Below are 25,543 nucleotides of genomic sequence, written 5' to 3'. Positions count from 1 at the left end.
AGGCTCCGGGGCTCGAGGGAATAACTCTGAACCTCTAATTCGGGTTCCACAAGTTCGGCAGGTTTCTTGCCGCCGTCTTGGCTTCTCCCCCTAGACCACCACAGCTGCCTCCATACAAGGGTCTCCTGCTGCTCCTGGGCTCTCAGGTCTCCCTGTTGCTCATATCTGTTTCTCCCCCTTCACCTTTTATACGCTCTCTCAATATCAAGGGGACGCAGGTGTTTCGAGTTACTCCTAATTGCCTGACCGTGCATACATGTATTAGAGTGACCTGCCTGATCTTGATGGCTACAAACCTCTAACCCTCTCTTTTCTGTCACAGTAACAAAGTGGTTTTTACATTGGGTAATCTGCATTGCTCCTAGGTGCCTCTTCTTCACAGTACTCCCAGAGGAGTTACAGGGGTTAAGGGAATATGACTGACAATAGCGCATAAAGGCTAAGGGAGGGGAGGTCACTATTAGGAAAGGGGGGATATGATGCCTCACCCTCAGGAACCCTCTCTCCAATCCCCAAGAACCCTCCACTCAGGTGATCTTCCCTCACTTGTCTGCCCCGCGGTCAGGATCCAAAAGCGATGGCCCTTCCATGGCCACCTGAACAGAGGATCCTAGGGGATTAGATGTGAGAGTTCCTCACACCAGGTAAATTCGTATCTAACTGATTCAGCCTATATTTCCAACATGTGGTACATGCACATGTCCAAGATGGGGAAAGAAACTACGAAGGAGAGGTGTTATGTATGCTCTCTCATCCCCTATGCCATGAGTCATCCAGAACATTTGTAGCAACTGAAATTCCAACCACCAGAGCAGAATGCCTCATGCACTTGTTGCCCTGCACCAACAGAGGCTGATTTCAAGGGAGATGGGTTACACTAAGATGGATGTCGCAGAAGACGTTCCCGTATGAAGATGACATTGCCTCAAAGAATAGGAATCAAGTCCAAAACTGGTCACATGGATAGAGAATGAAGTAGGACCTATGCCAATTCTACCACTCAAGAGCACTACATTGTGTTTCCAGAATTATGGTCGAGTGAAGGTTGGAGAGAATAAGGGATGCAAGCAGATATCCAAGATACCTGGCATGAAGGTCGGCACTGCAGTGCTAATGGAGCTCTAGTGGGCCTGCACGTCAAAGGCATACATTAAATTGCCACTCAACTGGTGCGGGATATGCTGTCTTGCACAGGTGAATACACCAGCATTAGTAGTACCGTAGAAACACATACAAGAAGACAGGTTCCCTAAGATGGATGCCCATCAAAGGAAGAAGAGATCTGTAGAGCTGACAAGAGTGAAGAGAGGGAACTATGTATCATCAAAAATGGGAGATGCACTGGATGCAATACCACCAGAACATAGGCTGTTCAGCAGGACCACGATGTTCTTTGCGTTCATTTTTCCAGCAGTTCAAGCTAATGTGAATGCAAACTGGCTCCAAATCACACAATGGGAGCTGATGCAGATGATAAACTCAACCGGCCAGAGGTGCAACACCATGAAAGAAGAATTGAGAGCTGTCAGATTATTGGCTCTACTGAATTGATACGTTCTAGACCTTTTCACAGATAAGGAAGTTGGCGTTTGTGCCAAGATCGTGCCTTTTGTTTCGCTGTACATTCATACCGCCCACAATGAGGAAATTGGGACCCTAACAGAGGCTATCACCCAACTATCAGACCTGCATGCTAAAATGGAGGCAGAGACAAATTCTGTAGGGAAGGACAACGACTGGTCATCATACGTCTTTTCCTGGATAAAGCCATGGATGGCCAACGCATTGAAAGTACTGATAGCAGCATTAATACTAGTGTTATTCGCTTTTTGTGTCATCAGAATAGCAATATCACAATGCAGGAAGACTACTGAAAAGACTATAGGGATGAAAGTGTTACTGGACATAGAGACAGAAGAGGACGAGGACACGAAAATATGCAATGCGCTAAAGTCACAACTGAGGCAGTGTCCTCTGTTCCCACAAGGCACAATGTTTGAGTTTCCTGCCAACTCTCGTGACTACTGGGGAAAATGGATATGGTGCATCCCTGATGGAGATTGCAGCTACATGACCTGGAATTGGGACGACCATGTCAAGTATCATGGACAGCTAGGAGGAGTAACAAAGGTTTGGGTCCCGCAACTATGTGTATAGGGAAGGTCATTTGGGGAGTGTGGTCGACTTGTCGGCCAGATGGGGGATTGAAGACGTAGGTCCAAGTGTGGCCCTTGTGACTCAAACTCATATTGCAGCCCAAAGGCAGAGAAGTGAGAGATGTACATCATTCCTTGGCCCTTCATCACCATAGTCGATGTATTTCAGATGTGAGAAACTTTACTCCCTCAGACAGCTATTCAAACCGTACCCAACTGACAACACGGAGGAGATTGATCACTGATCAAACAAGTCGACTGAATAGAACTTTGAAGGCTGATGATGTAGATGCATTTAAACATGAAACAAATAGGCATCCATGCGTGAAGCTACTCAAACACTTTTAGTTTATTGCAAATAGACACAAAACAAATGCTTAAGACTTATGGTAGTTGGAAGACTGAAACACTTACACCAGTAAATCCTAAGCTACATAGAAACAGCAAGACGCCAAGAATACGTTTAATCAGCTTGCACATGCTTAATTGCGACTAACAGGGACCGCCATAAGAAAAAAGATGGAAACCATAGATGCACTAAAGTGATTGGGGAAGCCGATAGCTTGGTTCTGCAGAAGGCAGACAGAGATTGAAGCACAGACACAAAGCATATCCTAGTCAAGGACGAGCAGTGATGGAAGGTTTCCCGTTTACCAAGGCGATAAGACACCTGCAAGGAATATAGCTTCAAATCCTTATAATTACAAGCAGGAGAGCTCCATTCCGTGGTGTACACACACGTGACCTGGAAGATTAGTACAGTGCCTATTCATTTGAAGCAGATGGAGGAAAGCTGTTCCCATTGAACCAGAGGTGGAAAGATACAATTGCAACAAAGGTTGTAAACTGGATGTACGCTCTCAGGGTTTAGGCAATCAGAGATGGCAACATGATAGGAACATACAGCACCTTCGTGATGCTCGCATTGCCTTGAGTAATTCCACTCAACCTGGTAGCTGTCCAAGGTCCCAAGGCTGGGAAGACATGTTCTGTCCAATCCTTAGCTACCTTTCACGTTAAGACACACTGTGTTTCAGTGGCAAATAATTTCCCTGTTGACCTGTAACTTTGTATTTGTTACACTTCGAGGTGGTCCTTGAAAGAGCCACCATATATGGCGATCCAATAACCATCCCTGATAGGTTTTGGGGGATGCCCCTTGTTTTTGTGTTGTCACTTAAGGTTAAAACGGTGTGACACATGTTAGGAGAACGAGAGCTTGTGTACTGCTATGCCATTCTAGTGTGATCCCTGTCACTTTGTTTGATAATAAAGACAATAAACTTTGAGCTATGGTTGAGACTTCTGTTCTTGCAGCAGGGATTCGGCTGGGGCCCAAGTACCCTCTTGTTTCGCGCTCTGAAAAACTTGTGTACGAGCGCGATAGAAATAAAATATCAATCAATCAATCAATCAATTGGGGTAGCTGCTTGGAGTGCCCCTGCCGCTCCTTTACAGAAGGGTCAGCAGGCTATTCTGGCTCCTTCTGAGGCCTCTAAGGGTATTACCACTGGGCTTTGGCCCTGGTTTTTCTCCTTTGCTCACAGTCTGCAAAACAGAAAAAGTAGGGTAAAAAAATGTAACAATTTCAGGCCAAGATGGCCTTCAAGTAAATGACACTTGCCAACCTTGGTGCAAAAATGTACCATTTAATGTTGTTAGAGGAAAATAAAAGAGGGAGTCAGTGGGCAGTGGAACTCAAAAATAAGCCAAGGAGGAAGCTGGACTCACAGGAGAGGTATGAATGGGAACTGGAGTATCAGACACGGGAGCAGGGAGCCCAGGTAGGATGAATATGAATGGCTCGGAATGCAATATATTATAGGGGTTGCAGACCCCATTGCAAGGATTCTGACTGGCTGGGCAAATTTAATTTAGGACATGGGTCCTCACTGTTTGGTGGAAATGTAAAATAAATCATTGGCAGTGATAGGTCCTTTTAAAACCTGTTACTACTAATGCTTACCCAACACCAATTTAGCGGGATGTCAGATGCCAGCCATCTACTTTTGAGGGTGCTGCAGCATAATACTTACGTTAGAGTCAAGAATGTGCTTGACTTGAGCCTTAAGTACTCACAAGTTCGCTGAGCTTGCAGCCCATCTCGCCTCCTGCCTGCAAGTCCACCTTATAAAGCAAGTGACTTGCCTGCAGAGGATACTGCATTGGCATGTCAGGAGCACTGTGCTCTTCACTTTTGGATGCCGTCATTGTTGTGATGATGGAGTGGAATGCTTTTTCGCACCCGAGGAAGGACGCTCATTGAATCAGGTGGCTGGATCACCGGGTGGTGCTTTGTTTTTCCCATTTTTCATTGCAGGGAGGTACCTTTTCACCCCCTCCACTTACCTGCTGGATCAGAGCTTTGTGCTTCGGTCCCGGAGCTCCTCCCATCTGGCAGCCGCCATAGACAAGGAAAAGGGACTTAGTCCCTTTTCCATGTGGCAGCGGGCAACTTCCTTTTTTCATTCTGCATCGGGTGATTGGCTGTGCTGGCAGTGCGGATTGCCCGATGAAAAATTGTAAAAGCCATTTGCACCCCAGACAAACCCTGGGGTGCAAATATCTTTCACGTCCTGCCAGTCGGGTGGACATGCCTTTTAACGACCCACAGCGCAAACTTTGCTTGGACCTGCCTTAGCTCAGGCTGGCGGGCTGTTAAAGGTCATGTCCGCCCTTTGGGCATCCATCTTCAGCATACAAACATAACTAACAGCTGTGATAGCTGACGTTGACTTGTACTTTTGTTAACATATATACCATAACTGCTGAAATTAGTGCTTCTGTAGGTTACCAGACATTTGGTCGAAAAAAATTGGTCGACCAGACAAATGGTCGAACCAATTTGGTCGAAAACCAAATGGTCGAATTTTTTTTATTTTTTTTTTCACCCCTTTTTTTTGGGGGGGTCCCCTCAACCCCCTTTTTTTTCTAAAAACCCCTTTTTTTAAAAACGAAAACCCGAAAAATATATATATAAATAAATAAAAAATTCGACCATTTGGTTTTCGACCAAATTGCGTCGACCAAATGTCTTTCGACCAGTTTTCAGTCGACCAGATGTCTGGACACCCTTCGGTATTGAATCGAAAACATAATAGCACGTTATGGTCATCTGCTATCAATATTTAGATGTTTGGTTTGTCGAGACATTAACTTATTTATTTACTAATGTATGTTTTCAGACAGGTTTTCCTCTTTCTCACATGTGCCACTAGATGCACTTCAGGAAGATTGTAAGGACATTATTTTTAAACAGAAATTCGCTATTTCTTCTTATGAAATGCCATATTGGCACTTATTTTCAATTTCGAATATCCATTATGTGAAGTTTAGTAGTATGAATTGGAGAGTTGCAATACATCCACTGCAAGCTAAATCACCTCCCAGTGCAGAGTGATCTTGTTGGAACCTGTGGCTAGTGGGATCTGCTTTATTAGGTTGCTATTTGCAGCATGTGTAGCTAATAATAGGAATAAGAATACATGGGAGGATATAAAGAATAACAAGAAAAAGCAGGAGAATAAAACGCAGAAGAATAGAAGAAAGCAAATAAAAAAGAAAAGAACAAAAAGATGTATAGAAAGAACAAACTGAGAAAGTGGAGGAACAAGAAGAAGAGGAAGAAGAGCAATACACAGGGGAAGAAGAAGCAGAAGAATGATCTATGACAATGATAAATATCCCCATTTTACCTCCCCAGAAAACGCTGAGATGTTGATGGTTTATCTATGTATATTGCTCAATACTGAGGCTTGTCCAGATCTTAAGCGTACCCAATTTTGGAAAACAAGAAAAAAGAGCCACAAAAAGTGATTTAGTTGGGTATCCCACATTAAAAAATAAAGCATTTAGCTAGTGCCTAAAAAGGTAACTGCTAGATTACACCCATTGCAAGAAGAATGGAATGAAGCGCCTTTGTTCACTTCCATGTGTCTTACTTTGAGATGATGTTGTTTTCCTTCTCAATGATGACAAGCGCTACAACAAACACCAGGAAAATGGCATATTTGCTCTTCATGCGCAGATTCCGCAGCAGATCGTGGAGGTCCATATTAAGATGCTGCTCCTTGTCGATGGAGCGAGAGAGAGGGAGTGAGCCCAGGGATGCAGCTGGTCGGTCTGGGATACCCCCCTCTCTCCCCTCCTGCTGGGTCTTTTCACAGCCTATCCAGCACCACTGCACTCTCTCAAGATCACGAAGGCATTGTCCAGGTCTTGTTTCCTCCTCACCTACAGAGCGGATGAAAGGGAGAAATTAATATTAGAGGCGGTGGAATTATAAAAAATGAAATTCTATATAAACAGTTATCATTGAGAGATAAGACAATTGCACGACATTAATTCCATGGCCAGTCCATGAAGGACCCCATACAATTCCAAGAAATATAATTGACCGAAGTGTTACCATAAGAGTACCTTTGGGCATGCGGGCATTATTGATACTATGAAATAAAACATTAAAACCCCTATAAATATTTGGTTAACGAAGTTCAAAATCCATTGCTCAGTGCAAGAGAAGGAGTTGCTTCGCAGGAATATCTTTGCATTGAAGACATTTGGCCAAAGAGAGAGAATTAGATTTGCCCGATAATCTTGGCTTCTTAGGTTTGTGATGCAGAATGGAATTCAAGGATCAGTTAGAAGATTTGCTTCAAGGGTGGGCATGTTGCACGAATCCCAGTCACATTACTATGTAAAGAAAATAGGACCCAATTTTTGCTAATATTGGAAGCTATAACTTGTAATAAATCTTGTCAATCCTGTAAGAATGTGCAAAGCCATTGGCTTTAACCTATTGATCAACCTGTGATCCACAAGTCAATGTAGTGATGGTCCCATTGGTTTCATTGAAAGCACAAATCCAAGGGGGCCCCAGCGAGTCATGAAACAGTATTTAGGGCAAGGCCGGAGAGTGGTTTGTATTGGCCTAAGAAACACAATGAAGTTTAAAAGAGGAATGGCCTATCAAATGTGGTTTCATTTTTGGTCTATTTCAAAATACACCTGAAGAGAGAAAAATCTATCAATCGAGTATGTTAATTTGTACATAGCTAAAGGCCATAAGGTCTACTAAAGTAAAAAATATTACAATAGTGAAGAACCAAATCCAATCAAAGTATGTTTCGATCCCTGTCTAATAGGTAGATCACAGTGCCTGCTCAAGAGACATGCTTGGAATTTCAGGTTACTTTATGATACTGCAAAGGGTTCTTATACCAGTTGAAGGGATCTGTCCAAAAGAAGAGAAGACATGTGATTTCCGTTTTACTATTCCAGACTCCGGCATAAAACTGAGAAATATGCTCTCCAATTTAATGGCCTTAAAACATTTTTAGAAAACTTTTATAAACCTCTTTTCTCGCAAAGTTGAATGGCAGGTTTGATCAAACAAAGGGGCTCCTTTGATGCAATCATAAATGAGTGCGTTTTTAATCTGTGGGCCTCAATAGGACTCTGGCGCTAAACCATGGTGCTATTAGCACCATGGTCCATGCCGGAGTCCACCATGGCGGAATGGGGAATTACCAACCCATTCCGAGGTTGGTGGGGCGGTAAGTACCCATGCCACCATGGCCTTTACCCATTCCCATTTTTGCCCCATAGGGCTCAATCGGAATGGGGAAGGCGCTAATTACGGTACCGCAAATTGCGGTACCGTAATTAGCACCAAGGTCCCGTTGCGGGTCCCTACTTTAACGGCTGGTGACAGCCGTTAAGGTCGGGTCGGCGCAAAGGGATCTCGTAATTAGGCGCTAAGTGTTTAATGGCGCCGCAGCCTTTTACCGCGCCGTTCAACACTTAGCGTCTGGGTCATAATGAGGCCCTGTGTGTCCTTTGCGTTTCAACGTCTCCTGGAAAAAAAGTTGACTCTTCCCCTGATCAGTGGCCCTGACCGAGCCCCATCTCAAGAAAGAATTGCAAGCCCGCTGAGCCTCAGACACGGTGGCCCCTGGCCCACTTAAAGCCAAGGAAAGTCTTATGTAGAGGAAGATGAGCTTTTGGTGAAGCCCCACCAACCTCCTTTATGTTTTCAGAGCTTCAGGTCAATCTAGGTAGTGTGCCAGTGGTGTACACTGTCCATTCAGCTCTTGTAAATAGAGTTTTGGTTATAATAATATATGATATTGTAACCAGCATGAAGCTTCCGAGCCCTGCCATCAGAAGATGTCATAACACTGTCTCTCATCTTACCAACTGACCTACAGTCTGCAAACAGACCTCATGAGCAGTCGGTTAACATCCCGAGCGTTCATATCAGTCTGCTATCTCATATTACATGTAATAAGTATGCCGTTAATACCAGACCATGACTCGCAGGTGATTTTTCCAACTTGTTGAGCAGATTGCTAACTCAAGTACGAATAATAATTGTTCCGTGTTGGTCTCCTTCAAGGTTTTCTCCATCATCAATCGACCCGGTCCACAAGATTGAGTAACGCCATGCATCTGAATTGCCCATGACACATGTGTGCTAGAGAGAACAGCCGCTCCTTCCCGATGATTCAAGCAGCCTTGGCATGGAACAAATTACCTGTGTCTATGCGGAAGGAAGACATTCCGGAAATGTCTGCAGACACTACTGTTTAACTGATTACCGCCAAACTGATTTTCCCCTTTTAGGTGGTTCCATCTTTTATGTGCTCCCTGATGCCTGCGGACTTCGGCGCGATATAAACATATAAACATAAATCCGTATTGCTCAGAACATCCCTGACTCTCACAGGGAATGCCGGGTCTTTGATTGTTCCCTCATTTTCTTTTTGCTGAATCCAACTTTGCCAATTTATTTTTCTTCTGATTTTACCACTTTTTTAACCTCAGAAATTGGGGGGAGACCCCCACGTCCAACCTCACACCCCTAACCCAACCACCCTCTATATAGCGTACCCATATTTACCATCTATACTTTGGAGGTAAAATAAAATAAAAGCAAAAAGATTCTGCCAGGTTACATTCGGCAGAAGTGTGGAATGCCAGCATGCCGTCCTCTAGGTCAGCCTTTCCCTGCAACCTGTCCTATCAAGCCCAGGGCAGGAGAAATGCAAGGCAGGCAAAAATAATGTCAGGCCGCTGGTTGTTCTGCAGGGTAATACATGGAAATTCCAGACGTAAAACACAGGGGCAAATGTGACAATGAAAATGTAGGTGACAGCCAGGGGTGGACTGGGAACCAAAAGAGGCCCTGGAAATAATTTTCAAAGTGGCCCCATATTACACATTTTCACCAAGTCCAATCATTTTCCCATGGCAAAATTTCGAAATTCAACACAAAAGAGGCCCAGAGTGCTGAGGCCTACCGGGAAATCTCCAGAGTTCCCTATGGACCAGTCCAGCCCTGGTGACAGCCTCTTTATGGCCTATCACCTGCAATGCGTTATTCCGCACTCGTGTGGGTGGAAGAGTGGGGGCCGATGACATCAGCAGGCACCCACCCTGTTGATCATGATACCCCATGCACACCTAAGTGGCGGAAGGATGCTCTGCATTTACACATGCATGCCTAGCATGATTGTGTAACGCTTTTGGCCTCTTCCCAGTCTCCCTTTAAGCAGGATCCTTCTGTAAATAAGGGAAGCGGCCTGCAGTGACCACAGGACACAGGGTGCGAGGAGCACTCACGGGTAATCACTCACAAGCAAATGTCGTTTCTCTTCCCCTGCCAAGCTCCCCTCATTTGCCAACATGTCAGGCTTCTGTCACCTTCTATGACCTGGAGGAAATGTCTCTTACTCTATCGCTGTCTCGCTCTCTCTCTTTCTCAGTCTCTTTCTCGCTCTGTTTTTCTCTCTCCACCGCTGTCTTTGGCTCTCTCACACACTCTGTCTCTGTCTTTCTCTCAAACTCTCTCTCTCTCTCTTTTTCTCTCCGTCTCCCTCTCCCCCTCCAAAGTAAGTTCTGCTGCTGCTTCTGGGAGCCAAGAGAATGTATGGTTGAGCACTGGCCTTTCCTTGCGATGGCTGTGCGTGGGTGACTACTGGAGGTGCTACGACCAGGAATTAGAACGAAAAGATCCTAGGCCACGCAAGACTTCTTCCAGTAGGACAAGAACAGTGTTAGTGAGAGGCTTTCCACGGTTCCTCAATTTGCTGGTCATCCAGAATAGTTGCTTATGCATATAGTTTGAGGAGATGTAAGCATTGTCGCAACATGTAATGTCATACTACATAGTCGTATGTGTAACTGTAGTGTGTTTCATGGCACCAGTCCTCTGAGTACTTCCATCCTTCCCGGGTAGTCGGATGAAATTTCAGGATTTATGTTACAGTTTGAGAAGTGGCACCTAACTCCAAGTTTGGAATGGATACATTAATTGTGCTACTCAATCAAGCTGAAGCTTTGCTGGACAGGCATGTGTGCATGCAATGGCGAATGTGGACACATCCCTTTCCATTTACTAATATTCACGGAGGATAGCTCACGAGTTAAGCGCTCCTCTCTGACATAGGTCAAGCCTTGACTTAACAAGTATGAATCTCAGCAGGGCTGATCCAACTCTTCATTTTTCAGTGTTGATAAATTGAGTACCATTACATTGGGTAATACTAACAGCTATTATAACAATTGGAAGCAGGAAAAAATCAGCATGAAGTGCTATATAGTATGTTATTATTGTTCTTTTATTGTTATTATTATCATTATGTTTCGATTTAGAACCAACTGGGTGAATCCACTGCTGCAAAATCCAGTACATTTGATTAACGTTTCGAATGCTTTGTTATAATTGTGGTGCCTCCTAGATATTCCATATTTTGCTCTGAACCTCTCTTTAAAATAGGTTAGTTAAAAAAATACATTTCTTCATTAAGTTAAATGGTTACTTTTTAACACCTACACATTTCAAGCAAGAGGAGCTTTTGGTCACACTTTGGTTTCTTCACAAATATGGACAGGTGCAATATGCCTGTGGACGAGAGAGCGACTAAGTGAGTGGGTGATTGCAAGCATTTGTAATTTGCACAAGACAGAGTCAATTACCTCTAGTAACTTCATATAGAACACACAAAGCAAGTGAAAGGAATTAAGCAACCGAGGGAAAGGGCAGACGAGAAGGAGAAGGGTAGAGGAGTAAAGGAACATGGGAAGGAAAGGAAAGGCAAGGCAAGGTGAAGAAAGGGCAAAGGGTGAACACAAGTTGTGGATTTTAAGAACATATCTAATTCGGCACAAAATAAAAATGACCAGAACTGCAGTGAACAGTACCCCAAGGAAACTAACATATTTGTCACCTGTGCTGGTCGTCAAGTAGTTTATTTCTGGAGAAGTGTCCTAATCTGAGACAACACTCTTAACGTGTGGAACGTAGGGGAATTAAAGGCATACGCCAGTCACTCTTCACAAGTGCACATATTTGACATGCAAAGCAATTTTACTCTAGGAAATGTCCATAACAGCCGGGTGCAGCATTTACCTCTGCAGTAGTTAATCAAGGGCCCTTAATATGTCTGTCCCTGGAGGGGCATAGCAGAATGCCAGGGCAAGGTTATGTATGAGTCATTGTTAGGTTTTCCCATTCTCACTGATATTTACAGCACATATTATGTGGCGGGACTGCGGTCATCACACATTGAGTTTCTCCACGCGGGGATTAAAGGTTCTAGGCTAATAGGCATTTCCCTCCATCTGAGATAGCGGACGTGGCACATCTGCAGCAAGAGGAAACATCTGGAACAAAGCCTGCTGTAATGTGCAATCAACAACAAAGTGGCCCAAGTCGTCTATTTCAGCCAAAGAAATAGAAGTTGACAGCAGCATCGAGGCAGCATATGCCAATGTAGACTACCCAGGATTCAGCCATCTTTGAAATGGCAGATCCTGAATGACTCCGATCCCTGGTGTCACTCGACTCTCTCCCTCCCTCTCCTGCAACCTATGCATTATCTAACCAAGAGGCAACCAAAGGTAACGCTGTACACAGTCAAGACCAGGGCCAAAGCAACCTTAACCAATGAGAATCAGTGTGCATAAACATCTGGGTGACCAATTAGGCAAAAGATACTTGGCCGCTGGTATACCATGAGAAGTTGTTATAACGTGAAGCCAGGTCAATTGATACACATAATAAAGTTGATCCAGCTGTATGAGGTTTCATTTTATCGGAGCTTGGTGAATATTCATTAAAGGTCACGGTGGAAGGACTATGATCACAGTTTCGATGCCGGTGAACAGGATAGGCTTGCGTGTGGAAATGTCGTTGGAACATTTGTGTGTTTTTGTGTGCTCTTACTACCGCATCATACAGTAATTTGACGTTCTTGCCTTTCTGTCATTTTGCTGGAATAAGAATTCAATTTCAAAAGTTGCTTTAGATGACAGTGTGCTGGTTGTGCTGTAATAGGCTATGGCCAACATTTCAAAAACAGAACCGTAATGTTAACGACTATGTACGTCATCACGTATGTGCTATTTCCGTACCGAAACATCAGCTATGGGGGCACAATGGACCCAAGCAGCTTTGCCTGTGACTATCCAGCTAAAGTGTCCTTAAATCCACTCATCATGGATAATAGTTGAGCGACGTTCCTGCCACTTCTGCAAGTCGGTGTTTTCGGCACCTTATTGCTGTTTAACGTCAAAAACCACGTGAGGAATTGGGCTCATTTGGCTCTAAAATCACACCATAAAGCGCTAATGGGGCTGTACGAGGATACTAACTGATGGCAAGATATAAATCCCCTTGAAAAAGGGGAGGCTGGTGCCTCCTTTTTACTGCTCTACTGTGTCCAAATCATGTACTCTCTGTACCCTTCTACCCTACTTCATTGTGTGGGGTTTCATTTCGCTGTCTCACCATTTGCAATAGTCAGCATTTTCAACAGTTGTATTTCCCCTCTTTCAACAGTTGTCTTTCCCCTTTACTTATTTCACATTTCTCTTCTGTTTAGTCTCCTGTTGCTTTATTTTCCTGTTTTTTTTATGTTCTCCCTTTTTTGTTCTCTCTGTGTTGTTTTACCCCACTGAGTTTTTTCAATTCTGATCTTTGTTTGGCTGTCAAATATTTAATGTCCACGTTTGCCTTTTTTACTTTCTCTCTTTTCGTAGTCCTTTCCTCGTACCAACACACTTTTGTAATCTCTCCTTTTACATACGCTCTGTTTTGTAGATACAACTACAGATTTCACATGTTCTCGCTACTTGGTTTTGTGGCTTTGTTCTGGTGTCTTCCCCCCATTGTTTTTCGACCATTTTATGTCCCGGTGTTGTGTTTGTTGTCTAATTTCCCCATTTGCTCTTGTGCTATAATCCTGTCTTGTTTTCCCCATTTGCTCTTGTGTATAATCATGTCTTGTTTTCCCCATTAGCTGGGTTGCTTTCTTTCTTTGCTTGGTCTTCTAGTGTTTCGTTGACTCATTTGAGTGTGTTGCTTTCTCCCATTGCGTACACTTTTATGACTTCATGTCCCTGGTCTGAATAGTGTATTTTCTCCTTTTGTGCCTCGCTTTTCTCCCTTGTTTTTTGTTAATGTTCTCTTTCTGTAAAACCCTTTAACCTGAAATGTAAAAGTAGAATAATCCATCTGAGCCAAGTCACGCAAGCCACAAGCTAACGTGGCTCTGAACTGGAGGTGAACTTCCAGCGAAGGTTACCTGGTGGCGCTGTGGCATGCAAAACTTGGCTCAACTGGATTATTACAGAAGGTGTAACATGCATATTATGAATAATATCTACTGGCACAATTAAAAAATGTTCTTGATTTGTTTTTAATAGCTGTTGTTACCCCCCAAGAGATTGGTTTTGAGTGCTAGATGAACGTATTATATATACAGTGGGTACCGCTCTTGTAGGATTAGCTTCCTTTTGCTTTTTTTTAAGTGTCAAACTTGCTTAGTCTTCTAATACTTCTCTTTTTGTATTTACTTTAAATTGTATTAATTTGAAAGTAAACAGGTCAGGTATCCAACCAGGTAATAACAGGCTTAAGAACAGATCGGTATTGACCTTCTCCCATTCAATCAGAATGTTGAGAATGCAGGCAATAACTACTGGTATGGACTGCATTGTGATCATTATACCTTCAAAAGCAGACAGGGAAGCAACAATGCAATTTCCAAGCAATATTTATGTAAACAAAACACTTCCTTGATCAGCAGTACTTTTTTTGCTGCCACATTCTATTTAAAACACCAAAGAGAAAGCTAAACTATCAGAAAAGACTTCCACTTTCTTATACAGAAACCGTTTACTTTTCGATAGCACCTAAACAAGGTTCATGTTCAAACCGCTCCAGTTTGACCAAATTTGTAATTAAATTGCTTGCATTATGAAGACAACCTTGCTATTTAAAAACTACTAAATAAAATCAAGTTTTATTACAAACTTAGTTAATGTATTTACATTACTCGCGGTTAATGCAACATGTATTTACTTCACCACCAAAACGTCAAAACAAGTATTGCAAACACTAGTATGTGCTAATAGGCATATGGACAGCAGGGGGCTCATTATCATTAGGGATAATGACCATCCCCTAACGCATGGCCAGAGGGGAACTTTCCCACGATAACAAACCACCTGTTAGTATGTAAGGCTATAACAATTCAGAAACACATCTATTAAATTAATAAACGAAAATATGCAATGATAAATACATTGACCCCATCATCAATTATATCCATCCACTGTCCTCAGAAGAAGGTAAGCAGCTCTTGAGATATCCCATTCATTGTGCACTCTTCTTTTGACAGTGACTATACAGCTTTTTTCCATTGTTACCATTTAACACAATTCTCCCCATCTTAAATCCACTTATAAAGCAGCCAGGTCTTGTCATGTCCCAAGTAAGCAGAGTGTGGCTCGTGCAGATGTACATAATGCATCTGGCATCAGTGCCCAATATAAATTAAGTAACATAAAATTATTAAAATGCATTTCCCCTATATTACACCTAACAATTCCCCAACATAACAGTTGTCCCCAAAGGCTTAGGGCCTCATTACATGGAAGGCGGTGAGCCATGGCGCTATTAGCGCCATGGCTCATGCCGGTAAAATACCGGCACCGCCTTGGCGGAAAGGGGATTTACCGCCCCATTCCAAGGTTGGTGGGGCGGTAAATCCCCCTTCCGCCATTGCCCTTCCCCATTCCCATTTCTGCCCCATAGGGCTCTATGGGAATGGGGAAGGCGCTAATTACGGCACCGCAATTTTGCGGTGCCGTAATTAGCTCCGAGGTCCCTTAGCGGGTTGGTTTTTAACGCCTGCAAAAAGCAGGCGTTAAAGCACCAACCCGCTAAGGGACCTCGTAGTAAGGCGGTAATGGTTAACAGTCACCGTTACCATTAACGGTGGCCGTTAACCATTACCGCCTTCCGTGTAATGAGGCCCTTAGTATCTTTGGATATAATAGTGCATAGTCCAGTAAAGATATACCTCCAATACGATTTGATGATCCTACATTCAGCTAAAGTATGTATCAAAGTTTGCTCATGGGAACACAAGAAACATGTGTAATCTCTGCCCTGTTAGAACTTTGTAGTTGTCTCAGAGCATGATATAGTGGGAGGTGTGGGGGGGGAGAAGTGCAGGTAACTCAATAAGTGCTGCCGGAGGGTGGCTCATAAGTGCAGAGAGACAAGGGACTGTAGAGTTGCAGATACCGACCCTTAAGTGCTGGTGGAGCCCAGAGGCAGTGCAAGGGCAACTGGACATGCAGGAGCCTGGCCTGAGTTTCAGTGGGTGACCAGGTGACCAGTGTGCAGAGCAGTCAGGGACATCCGCAAGGGAGAGGAAGAGAGAAAACGGAAGCGAAAAAGAAGGTCTTCGGAAACGGAGGTGCTTCTGCTCAAGTTTGAGAGAGGCAGGGAGGCTGTTTCAGAGGGAGGCCCCAGCCGAGGAAAGAGATCTACACCCCACTCTCTGCTAGGAGAAGCATCTGACCATGGGCTCAAGTCGAGGGTGCACGCAGGGGGAAGGAGTCCACCCACTTTATTCAAAAGGTGGACTTAGTCCACCCAGCTAAAAGAGAAACATTGGATGTCCTCTCTCTGAATTTATGAATTAAAGCCAACCTCAGGAATCAAACCCCACTCATCAGGTTTGTAGGCCAGACACTTCACCACTGCACTATATAACCTGATGGAAAGTAACAAACAACTAAAAGTGAAATATCCCATTTCGGTACTGCAAGTCTCAGGGAAAACCTTTGTATTGCTTCTTGGAGTTTAAAACATGCACATCTTTTAACGTTTTCAAAAACACTATTAGAAGAAAATATCCTGTCTTGGTTTTGTGATTGTGTTGATTTCATGAAAGGCAAATGCCATTCGTCCTTTTTAAATTTAGTGGCTATGCAAAGCCAATTTAATGAAATGTGCATATTTTACCTTGATATGCTGATTTCTGGTGATGTCACATCCCATTGCGTTTGTTGATGAGTCCCCCAACTTAAATTTTTAGGACTTGACCCTGAGAGAGTTAGAGGTGGATGAGCAGAGGGCTCGAGAAGGAAGATGTTTAGGAAGAGAAAGTTGGAGGTAGTGCGGTCCCAGGCCCCAGAAAGCCTTGTGAACAATGCAAAGTGTCTTGAACTATATATTGTGAAATGGGGATTGCGACACAATGCCATCTGGCTAGGGTGTGACAGCCCTACATTTTTATTTGTATTGATTTGTATTTGTATTTGTTAGGTTCCTATACCACTGAATAGTGTTTCCAAGCGCCACAAGGCACAATGGAGAGGGAACAAGGGGAATAAATAACAATGGCAAGTACAGTTAATACAATCGTGGTCCTAGTAGGCCTTGTGACATTTGGACGTGCAATTGCAGTGAAGAGAAGTGGAGGAGAAAGGGATGGGTGGGTGGGGAGGGGGAGAAAAGACAGGTGTTGGTGGGCCCGGGGGAGAGAATTGCCAAGGGGAGCCAGGGAGGAGGCCTCTGGCTAAGTGCTAGGGCCGAAGAGCCGCAGGAGGGATGCATAGCCTCCAGGTAAGGATCCCACATGGGCAGTGCTGTGGGGATTGAGGGTGCTGGTGTCGACTGGGTAGAGAGCCTGGAATCCTGGGTGAATCACAAGGACCAGGACACCAGTCTCAGCTGGAGTGGGGTGTTTAGCAAGGAAGGGAAGATGGGAAATAGATAGCGAAAAGCAGAGTTTTGAGAAGTTTTCAGAATTTAAGGAGGTCTGGCTCAAATCTGAGAGGGGCAGGAAGGCTGTTCCTAAGGGGGGCACAGCCGAAGAGAGAGACCTGCCCCTGATTCACTGCTTGAAGAAGCGTTTAACACGCAGAGAGTTGAAATTAGAGGAGCAGAGGGCTCTAGCAGGGGAGTATTTAGGGAGGGAAAGTTGGAGATAGCGTAGTCCCAGGCCCCAGAAAGCCTTGTGGATGATGCAGATGGTCTTTAATTTGATCCTGCGGTCACCGGGAGCCAGTGGAGAGATTTTGGGGCAGGAGAGATATGGTCCCTGGGCTTGTGGCCAAAGATAAGTCTTGCAGCCCTATTCTGGATTACCTGGAGGTGCCGTATGGAGAAAAGGGGGAGATTGAGGAAGAGGCTGCAGCTGTAGTCCAGCCTCGAGAGGACCCGAGCACTGGAGACGTTGAGCTTCTGGGGGAAGGTGAGGAAAGGGAGAATGCCTCTAAGGAGGTGAAGCTCGAGGTGGACCGTCTTGGTAAGGTCCAAGATGTGAGGGGAGAAGGAGAGAGAAGAGTCGAAGATGACCCTGAGATGTTTGGCCTCTCAGTTTGGAGAAGGTAGAGTGCCATGGGAGGGTGGCCAGAGGGTAGGAGGTAAACAGGGCATAGGTGTCCCGATAAGAAGGATCTCTGTCTTGCTGGCATTGAGGCAGAGATCGTTAGCTGCACACCATGACTGGATGGCAGTCAGACAATCGGGGATGACAGAGGAGGAAGAGAAGGTAGTAAAAAAGGGAAGTTTGAAAGAAAGCTGTGTGGCATTGGCATTACACTGGTGAGGAGAGAAGGAGGAGATCAGATGAGCATGAGGGGGCAAGATATATATTGAAGAACCGAGGCGATAGCATAGAGCTGGGGACGCGACAGGTAGAGAGTGTGGTGGTGGGGAAAAATGGCCCAGTTGCAGCTAGGAGGAGCAGTTAGTGAGGAATTAGGTCAGTCAATCCAGTGCCGGTCTGTGATGCCGAGAGTATCACAGAGTCGTTTTATGAAAATAGAATGACTGACCATGTCAAAAGCAGAGGAGAGATCGAGGATAATGAGAACAGCAGGATAGTTAGAGTCAAGATTTGCAAGCATGTCTTCTCGGGTTTTCAGGAGAGAAGTTTCCGTGCCTCTGGATCCCCAGAGCCCAGATTGATGGTCATGGAGGCAACCAACAAGCTCAGTGTGGAGGGTCAGTTGGGGGAGGACCAACTTCTCTAGGTGTTTACCCAGGAAGGGGGTTGTGGAGATAGGGCGATACTTAGCCAGGCAGGAGGGGTCAGCAGACAGCTTTTTAGGAGAGTGTGCACGAGTGACTACTTGAGGGATAGAGGGACAGAGCCAGTGGCGAAGACATGTTTACAGAAGTCAGCAAGAGCCAGGGCAAGAGAGAGAATGTTGTTCTTGATAGTTCTGGAAGAACAGAGAAGAACCTTTTTGGATGAGACCTTCATAGAGCAGACAACTCTAGAGATCTCATCTGGTGCTATGGGCAGGAGGAAGGAGAGTGCAGGGTGTGGAACGAGGGGAGCCAAGGGAGGCTGGGGAGCAGGAGCAAGCGAGGAGATGGGGGTGGAGGAGTGTGAGGCCGGAATATCCTGAGTTTAAGATGTGAAATGGGAAGCCAAAGCAGTGCAGAGAGCCTGGGATGGAAGAGGAGATGTAGACACTGCAGTTGGATTGGCGAGTTACTTGCAGATTTTGAAAAATTCAGCCTTGTTGCTAGTAGCTCCAGAGATGCGGCCTTGGATGTGGGCCTCTTCTTGGAGCATATAGAAGAACAATATTGCCTTTGGAGCAGGAGGCAGGCCAGTTTGTCAGAGTATGAACCTGAGGTCTGCTACTTCCTTTCAGCAACTCTGCACTTGTGTTTCTTCGATGCTAGATCAGTCATATCAGCCATTGCACTTGGAAATGTGTTTTAGGTGGATCCCCATGACAGGGACACGCATATCAAAGGGGCTAGAGATGGAGAGGTGCAGGTTAGTAAAGACAGCATCAGAGGGAGAGTCAGAGGCAGGGGTGGGACGGGGATGAAAGTGGAAGTGAAGGCAGCGACTAACACTCGTTTCATCTGTCAAATGGCGGAAAAGGAGGCTGAGAGTGCTGGGAGTGGCTTAGATGGAGGGCTGAGGGGCCCCCAATCGGGAGGAGAGGCGAGAGTGGTCAGTCCAGGAGAGGGGAGTGGTGACTGGGTTAGAGATAGGGATGTCCCCATTAATGAGGGCATCCAGAGTGTGTCTGGCTGAGTAGGATGGCCTGGAAGGAAGAATAATGAGAGAGAGGGAGTCACACAGAAGGCAGAACTGTGAAGTGGCTGATTAAAGGGAGTCGAGGTGAATGTTGAAGTCACCGAGGAGGAGGAGTTTGGAAGAAGAGGTTGAGAGTGAGGAGGCAAGGTCGGACCATTCAGAGAGGAAGAGAGATAGGGCCAGGGGGGGCTCTAGATGGTAGCAAGGATGAGAGAGAGAGAGTAGGCGAGACCCCAAGCCCACAGATGAGACCTTCAAAAGAGGAGTAAGATTGAGTAGGTATGATAGTGGCAAGGACCCATTCAAGGAAAATGAGGGCCACTCTACCTCCGGGACTGTTGGTTCTGGGTTTTGAGAGGATTTTGCAGCCCTCAGGAAGGAGAGCGTCAAGAGCACTGAAGAGAGCTGGCATTGAACCACATCTTGGTGAGGGAGAGGATGTCAAGGTCAAAGTCTTCAAGGAGTAGACAGATGTCAGAGGAGTGTTTGACAGCAGAACCAGCATTCAGGGTACCTAAGTGAAGCTGATCGCCACTTTTGAAAGTTTTCCAAGAGGGGGGTACAGGGGTCTGGTACTCCCCTCGTTGGTGGTGGATGGGATAGAGAAGAGGAGGAAAGAAGAGAAGCAGGAGAAGAGAGGAAGTTGATGAGGGAGAACAGACGTGGTAGTATACAATGGTGTATGTAATTATGTTTCTGAAAAGAGAATCTGCTAATCAGACATACTTTCCTAATGCTCCATGCCAAAAGCATTGTGCATACATGTGCTCTTTCTGCACCAGTCTCCTGCCACTTGTAGCACCTGCTCATCAGTGGCACAGGGCAGGTTCAAAGGTTGCATATGCATTCATGACAGCTGCTGTGAAACAAAGTCACTACAACCAGAGGTGGCACTTTAACTTCTGCACCTCAAAAATAAAACTGTAATAATGATTGCCTTATTAGTCTGGTGACAGTGTAATCTCTAAAAAAAGAGGCCATGCCTGGTTACAGTATGATCACTGATAAGGGCACACAATTATTAAAGTCAGAGCAATGTAATATCCTAGTAGTGTAAGCTCTGTGAATCCAGACCAGCTATGTGAGGAAAATGCTTATTCATGGCAGTCTTGCTGTCTACACTTCAGCAAGTGAGACAATAAGCAGGATCCTTCCTTACTTTTCTTCCCCAGGAGGAAGGGTAACACCTCCCCACAGCCACCGGATATCTCACCAGGAGATATGGTGGAAACCGTCTTCAAAGGGGCACTCACATAATAAAGGCCAGCTTCACACCATGGTGCTGAGCTACAGGGATATATGTGATTACTGTGAATAGAAAAAGACGAACATGAGGATGTGTTTTTTTCTTTTTGCACATTTCAACGCAATAATATGCAGGGGGAGACCCACCACCTCACCTCATGCTCCCTTCACATTATTTATTATCCTAAACCGCCCCCCCCCCACATATAATTGCGTTGAAATTTGCAGTACAGAATTTAGTATTTTCATCCTTGGTATTTGCTGCTGCGCAGTAATGGGGTGATACCAACTATAAAGGGTCTTTGATGTCAGCAGACATGGGAAAGGGGTGGAGTTAAAGCAGCCAGAAAGGGAAAGGTGTACCTAATAAACAGGTCCGCCATCTTCCCCTTCTTTCAGGGCTCATTTATGTTCCTGTCCCCTTCATTTCCTGTAGGACAAGACACTCTAAGTAGGATGCCAGAAGGCAAGAGTCACTTGTTACAACAACAAAAATAGGACCCTTACAGCAGGATTGCTTGTGTTCAATCCCCAGTTACAATTTGCCTTTATAAGGAAACAATCTCCCGCTCCTCCTTAGATTTATTTTGGACTATTTCGCCTGTTTGGCACATGTGAGCGCTACACCCAACTTACATCACCGACTGAAACTGAACTGCTGTGCTGGAGCCCTCACACCCGGAAGAATCTCCGGCTGCACCAGGGAGGAGGAGCTCCTTCCACCCACCACAGAAGTAGCAGGCTATAGGATTGAGGCCCGTGTGCTGTGCCAAATATAAGGTAGGCCAGATGCCTCTCCCAGCCGCACTCTAGATCTTTAGTAACATGATTGTTTTCTCCACCACAGTCAATTGCAGCTTAGCATTCTAACCTGCCAGCTTGTGCCTTTAGATCTGCGCTCTGGCACCCTGCTACCGTCCTCGCACATGTCACTTTCAACTTTGCAGCTTAGGCACGACCTGGAACTTAGCAGCTGCCTTACGGCTCCATTGGCTTAAGTATCCTACCCGAACCCAGGTGCTACCCAATCCAGCCTATGTTCTATTCTGGACTCAGACCCTGCCACACTGTATCATGTGCTGCACCTAGGGTCACCAATAGACCACACCTGATTTGTGCCTTCTGATTTGTGTTGTGCCTATGGTCGCCAATAGACCACAGCTGATTTGTGTTGTGCCTTATGGTCGCCATTAGACCACACTTGATTTGTGCCTTCTGATTTGTGTTGTGCATTATGGTCGCCAGTAGACCACACTTGATTTGTGCCTCTGATTTGTGTTGTGCCTTATGGTCGCCAATAGACCACACTTGATTTGTGCCTTCTGATTTGTGTTGTGCCTTATGGTCGCCAATAGACCACACTTGATTTGTGTTATGCCTCTGATTTGTGCTGCACCTTATGGTCATCAATAGGTAAAACACTGCCCTAGTTACTGTATTTACCCCAATGTGTTTTTGGCTGCACTGTGACTCTCGCATTTAGGTGATACACTGCCCTAGTTAGCTCATCTGTACCTGCCTAGTCTGCCACCACTTGTACTGGCCAGTTGCCTGCCTACCTAGGTCCCAGCCCATTTGTACTTGCCTAGATTACCCAACTACCATTATACAGTCTCTTAATATATTGCTTAGACTTCCATGCTACCGAAGTGCTATAACTTATATAGTTATACGCCTTCGCACGCAGCACCAGTCTACACCTACAGCCTGAACTTGGACTTGCCTATCATCAACTCCTCCCTGCCCACAAACATAATGAAAATCACCCAATACCAAACTTTACACCTTGCACTGAGCCTCCTCACCACCATGGCACTTGCATCCGCTGCCTCATACCCTCCTAAGGACAGAAACATGAGACTGAGGGCAAGATTGTCCCGTCTTCATGAACCATCATCCCACCACAACTATAGAGGCTATATTGATCTAGCAAACAAACGTTCGCAATACTTCAAATCTGCCACTCTCCACCCTGCCCCCATAACTACTAACCAGTCACCTTCACAAAGAGTCACTCCCACTAAAAATAAACTACTTCCCTCGACTAAACCAACTAGCACCCCATCTCTAACTGGATCTCTCATCAATGCCAGATCCATGGTAGCCCACGCCACAGAGATCTCGGACACTCTAACCAATGAGAATTTAGACCTACTAGTCATAACCGAAACATGGCTCCATGAGGCAGCTGGCCCTGCCATCATGCTAGCTATACCTGACGGCTACCAAATACTAAGAGTCGATAGACCCAACACCAAAGGAGGTGGCCTAGCTATCATCCATAAATTTACCTTACCTATCAGATTAGCTACTACCTTGCTATTTCCATCATATGAACTCCTTACTGATAAACTTCACCTTTCTTGTAACCGCACCCTCACCATGTATGTCATCTACAGACCACCCGGACCACTAGGAACCTTTGAAGACGACCTAACAAGTATCCTAACTAATAATACTAAAGACCACGCTCAAATTCTATTACTGGGAGACTTTAACCTGGGCTTTAATGACTGTAATGACAAACACGCCCTATCTATTGCCTCACTTCTGAATGACTACGCCCTAACACAAAAAGTCTCCTCCCCTACTCATGCCAAAGGCAGGACCCGAAACTGGGTTGTTGATCGGAATTGTAACATTAGCATTACCAACATAATGCCACAATCCTGGACTGACCATTATTTAATTGTATTCAATGCCTCACTTGACCTTATCCGACCCAAACCTACACTTATGGCCCGCCACTCCCTACCAGAAGTAAAAAAGACATCACAGCAGAACAACTCCTACCCCACCTCCTCCCTACTCTCGACAATCTAGATAACATCACAGACCCCACGTCGCTTGTGGAAGCCTATAACAGCACAACGATCAAGGCACTTGACTTGATTGCCCCTACCAAAATATGCAAAAGCAAATAACTTTGTCACCTAAACAACTGGTTCACACCACACTTGAAAGACCTCAGAATTCAAAAAAGAAAGCTGTAGTCAATTTGGCAACACTCACCCACTGAGGAGAACAAAATTAAATTAGCCACTCTCGCCAAACAGTATAAAAAGGAAATCATAAGCACTAAAAGAAATACCTTTAATGATAGAATATCTAAGGCCAAATCAGATACCAAGGAGCTATTCTCCATCCTCAGTGAAATGGAATCACCCATACCCCCGACTGATAACATTCCTAAAAATAAGCTCTGGTGCACTAATATACAAAATGCCCTGGTGGGCAAAATTAGCTTGCTCCAAACCAAAATTGCCAATAAAAAAGCTTCCCTGCTCCTGCCAACGGAGCCTACACCTCAGCCACAGCTCCTTCCAAACCAGCCTAACACCCCTCACCCATTTAGCTTCAGACAAATATCTATATTGGAGACAGAAAAAATCATACTATCTCTAAAGCCCTCCAACTGCAAAGGAGACAATTGCCCTGCCCAAATTATAAAAGATGCAGCTAGAGACCTAGCCCCCTTTCATCTCTAAACTCATCAATGCATCCTTTAAGTCTAACCTAGTGCCCAATAACCTCAAACAATCTTGGGTGCTTACCTTGCTAAAAAAACAAACACTTGACCCCGCAATACCGACAAATTACAGACCTATCACCACTGTCCCATTTCTGCTTAAAATTATTGACAGAGTAGCGTACCTGCAAATTCAGGACTACTTAGAAACTAACAATCTACTAGCCTCACAGCAATCTGGTTTCCGTCCCCTTCATGGTACTGAAACAGCCCTGATTGACCCCAAGACCCAAATTGACGAGTTGAAGGACAATGGCAAATCAGCTATGCTACTCCTCCTTGACCTATCCGCGGCCTTCGACTTGGTAGATCACGTAGTCTTATGCAATCACCTCAGCTCCGCCGCTCATTTTTCAAGTGATGCCATAACTTGGGTACAATCCTTCCTTGCAACCCGGACAATGAGAGTCTTCTCCCCTCTAGCAGCTGCTGATCCCACACAAGTTTCATGCGGTGTCCCTCAAGGATCATGTGTATCTCCGACGATGTATAACATCTTTACTAAGTCCCTGTTTGACAAGTTGGACAGACTGGGTATCATCTACACTAATTACGCAGATGACACTCAGATCCTTATCCCCCTTTCGGGCAACTTCTTGGAAGACACGGCCTTAGTAAATAAGATATATCTCCTCATTCAGGCATGGATGGTATCTCACGGCCTCTGCCTGAATGACGACAAGACTGGGTTACTGATCCTCAGCTCAGAGCTGGCCATCAAAAAACTTGACCCAAACTATGCCTCATTAAACATCGACAATAATGTCATCAAAGTGATGCCTGCAGTCAAAACCCTCGGGGTCTATCTCGACTCAGCGCTCACCTTTAAGAAACAAACTAACTCACTAGCATCTTCCACTGCATATACTTGCAAATTGATCCAAGCATGTAGACCATTTCTAACAGAGACTAGTTGCATTACATTAGCTAATGCACTCATCATATCCAAGTTGGATTACTGTAATGCTCTATATGCAGGATCTAACAAGTATATCCTTGATAAACTCCAAACTCTCCAAAACAACGCTATTAGAGTAGCTTTAAATATTCCTAATAGAGCTCATTTCTCCACCTCTAGGAAAATATCCACTGGCTAAAAATCAAGGACAGGATTGCCCTCAAAACACTCTCCCTCACCTCCAAATATCTTAACAATATAGCTCCCCCTTACCTGGTAAACAGAGTCAACAAGAGAACTTCAAACCGTCCTACTAGAATGACTAACTCCTATACCTTAGTGG

General features: G+C 44.9%; 1 protein-coding gene across 4 annotated transcripts in view; it reads right to left on the bottom strand.

The window, feature by feature from the left end:
• Window positions 1-25,543, bottom strand: part of CHST3 (carbohydrate sulfotransferase 3) — a 309,745-nt gene that overhangs the window by 19,633 nt on the left and 264,569 nt on the right. For all 4 annotated transcript variants that reach the window (XM_069610713.1, XM_069610715.1, XM_069610714.1 and 1 more), the window contains one exon: window positions 6,098-6,389. In XM_069610713.1, coding sequence (XP_069466814.1) covers window positions 6,098-6,389 — 292 coding nt within the window. The remainder of the gene's footprint in view (window positions 1-6,097; window positions 6,390-25,543) is intronic.

The sequence above is a fragment of the Ambystoma mexicanum genome, chromosome 8 (genome assembly GCF_040938575.1).
Source record: "Ambystoma mexicanum isolate Mex_15411 chromosome 8, UKY_AmexF1_1, whole genome shotgun sequence".
Taxonomy (NCBI): domain Eukaryota; kingdom Metazoa; phylum Chordata; class Amphibia; order Caudata; family Ambystomatidae; genus Ambystoma; species Ambystoma mexicanum.
The sequence above is the reverse complement of the archived record's forward strand: the minus strand, read 5'-3'. Positions and strand labels throughout refer to the sequence as shown.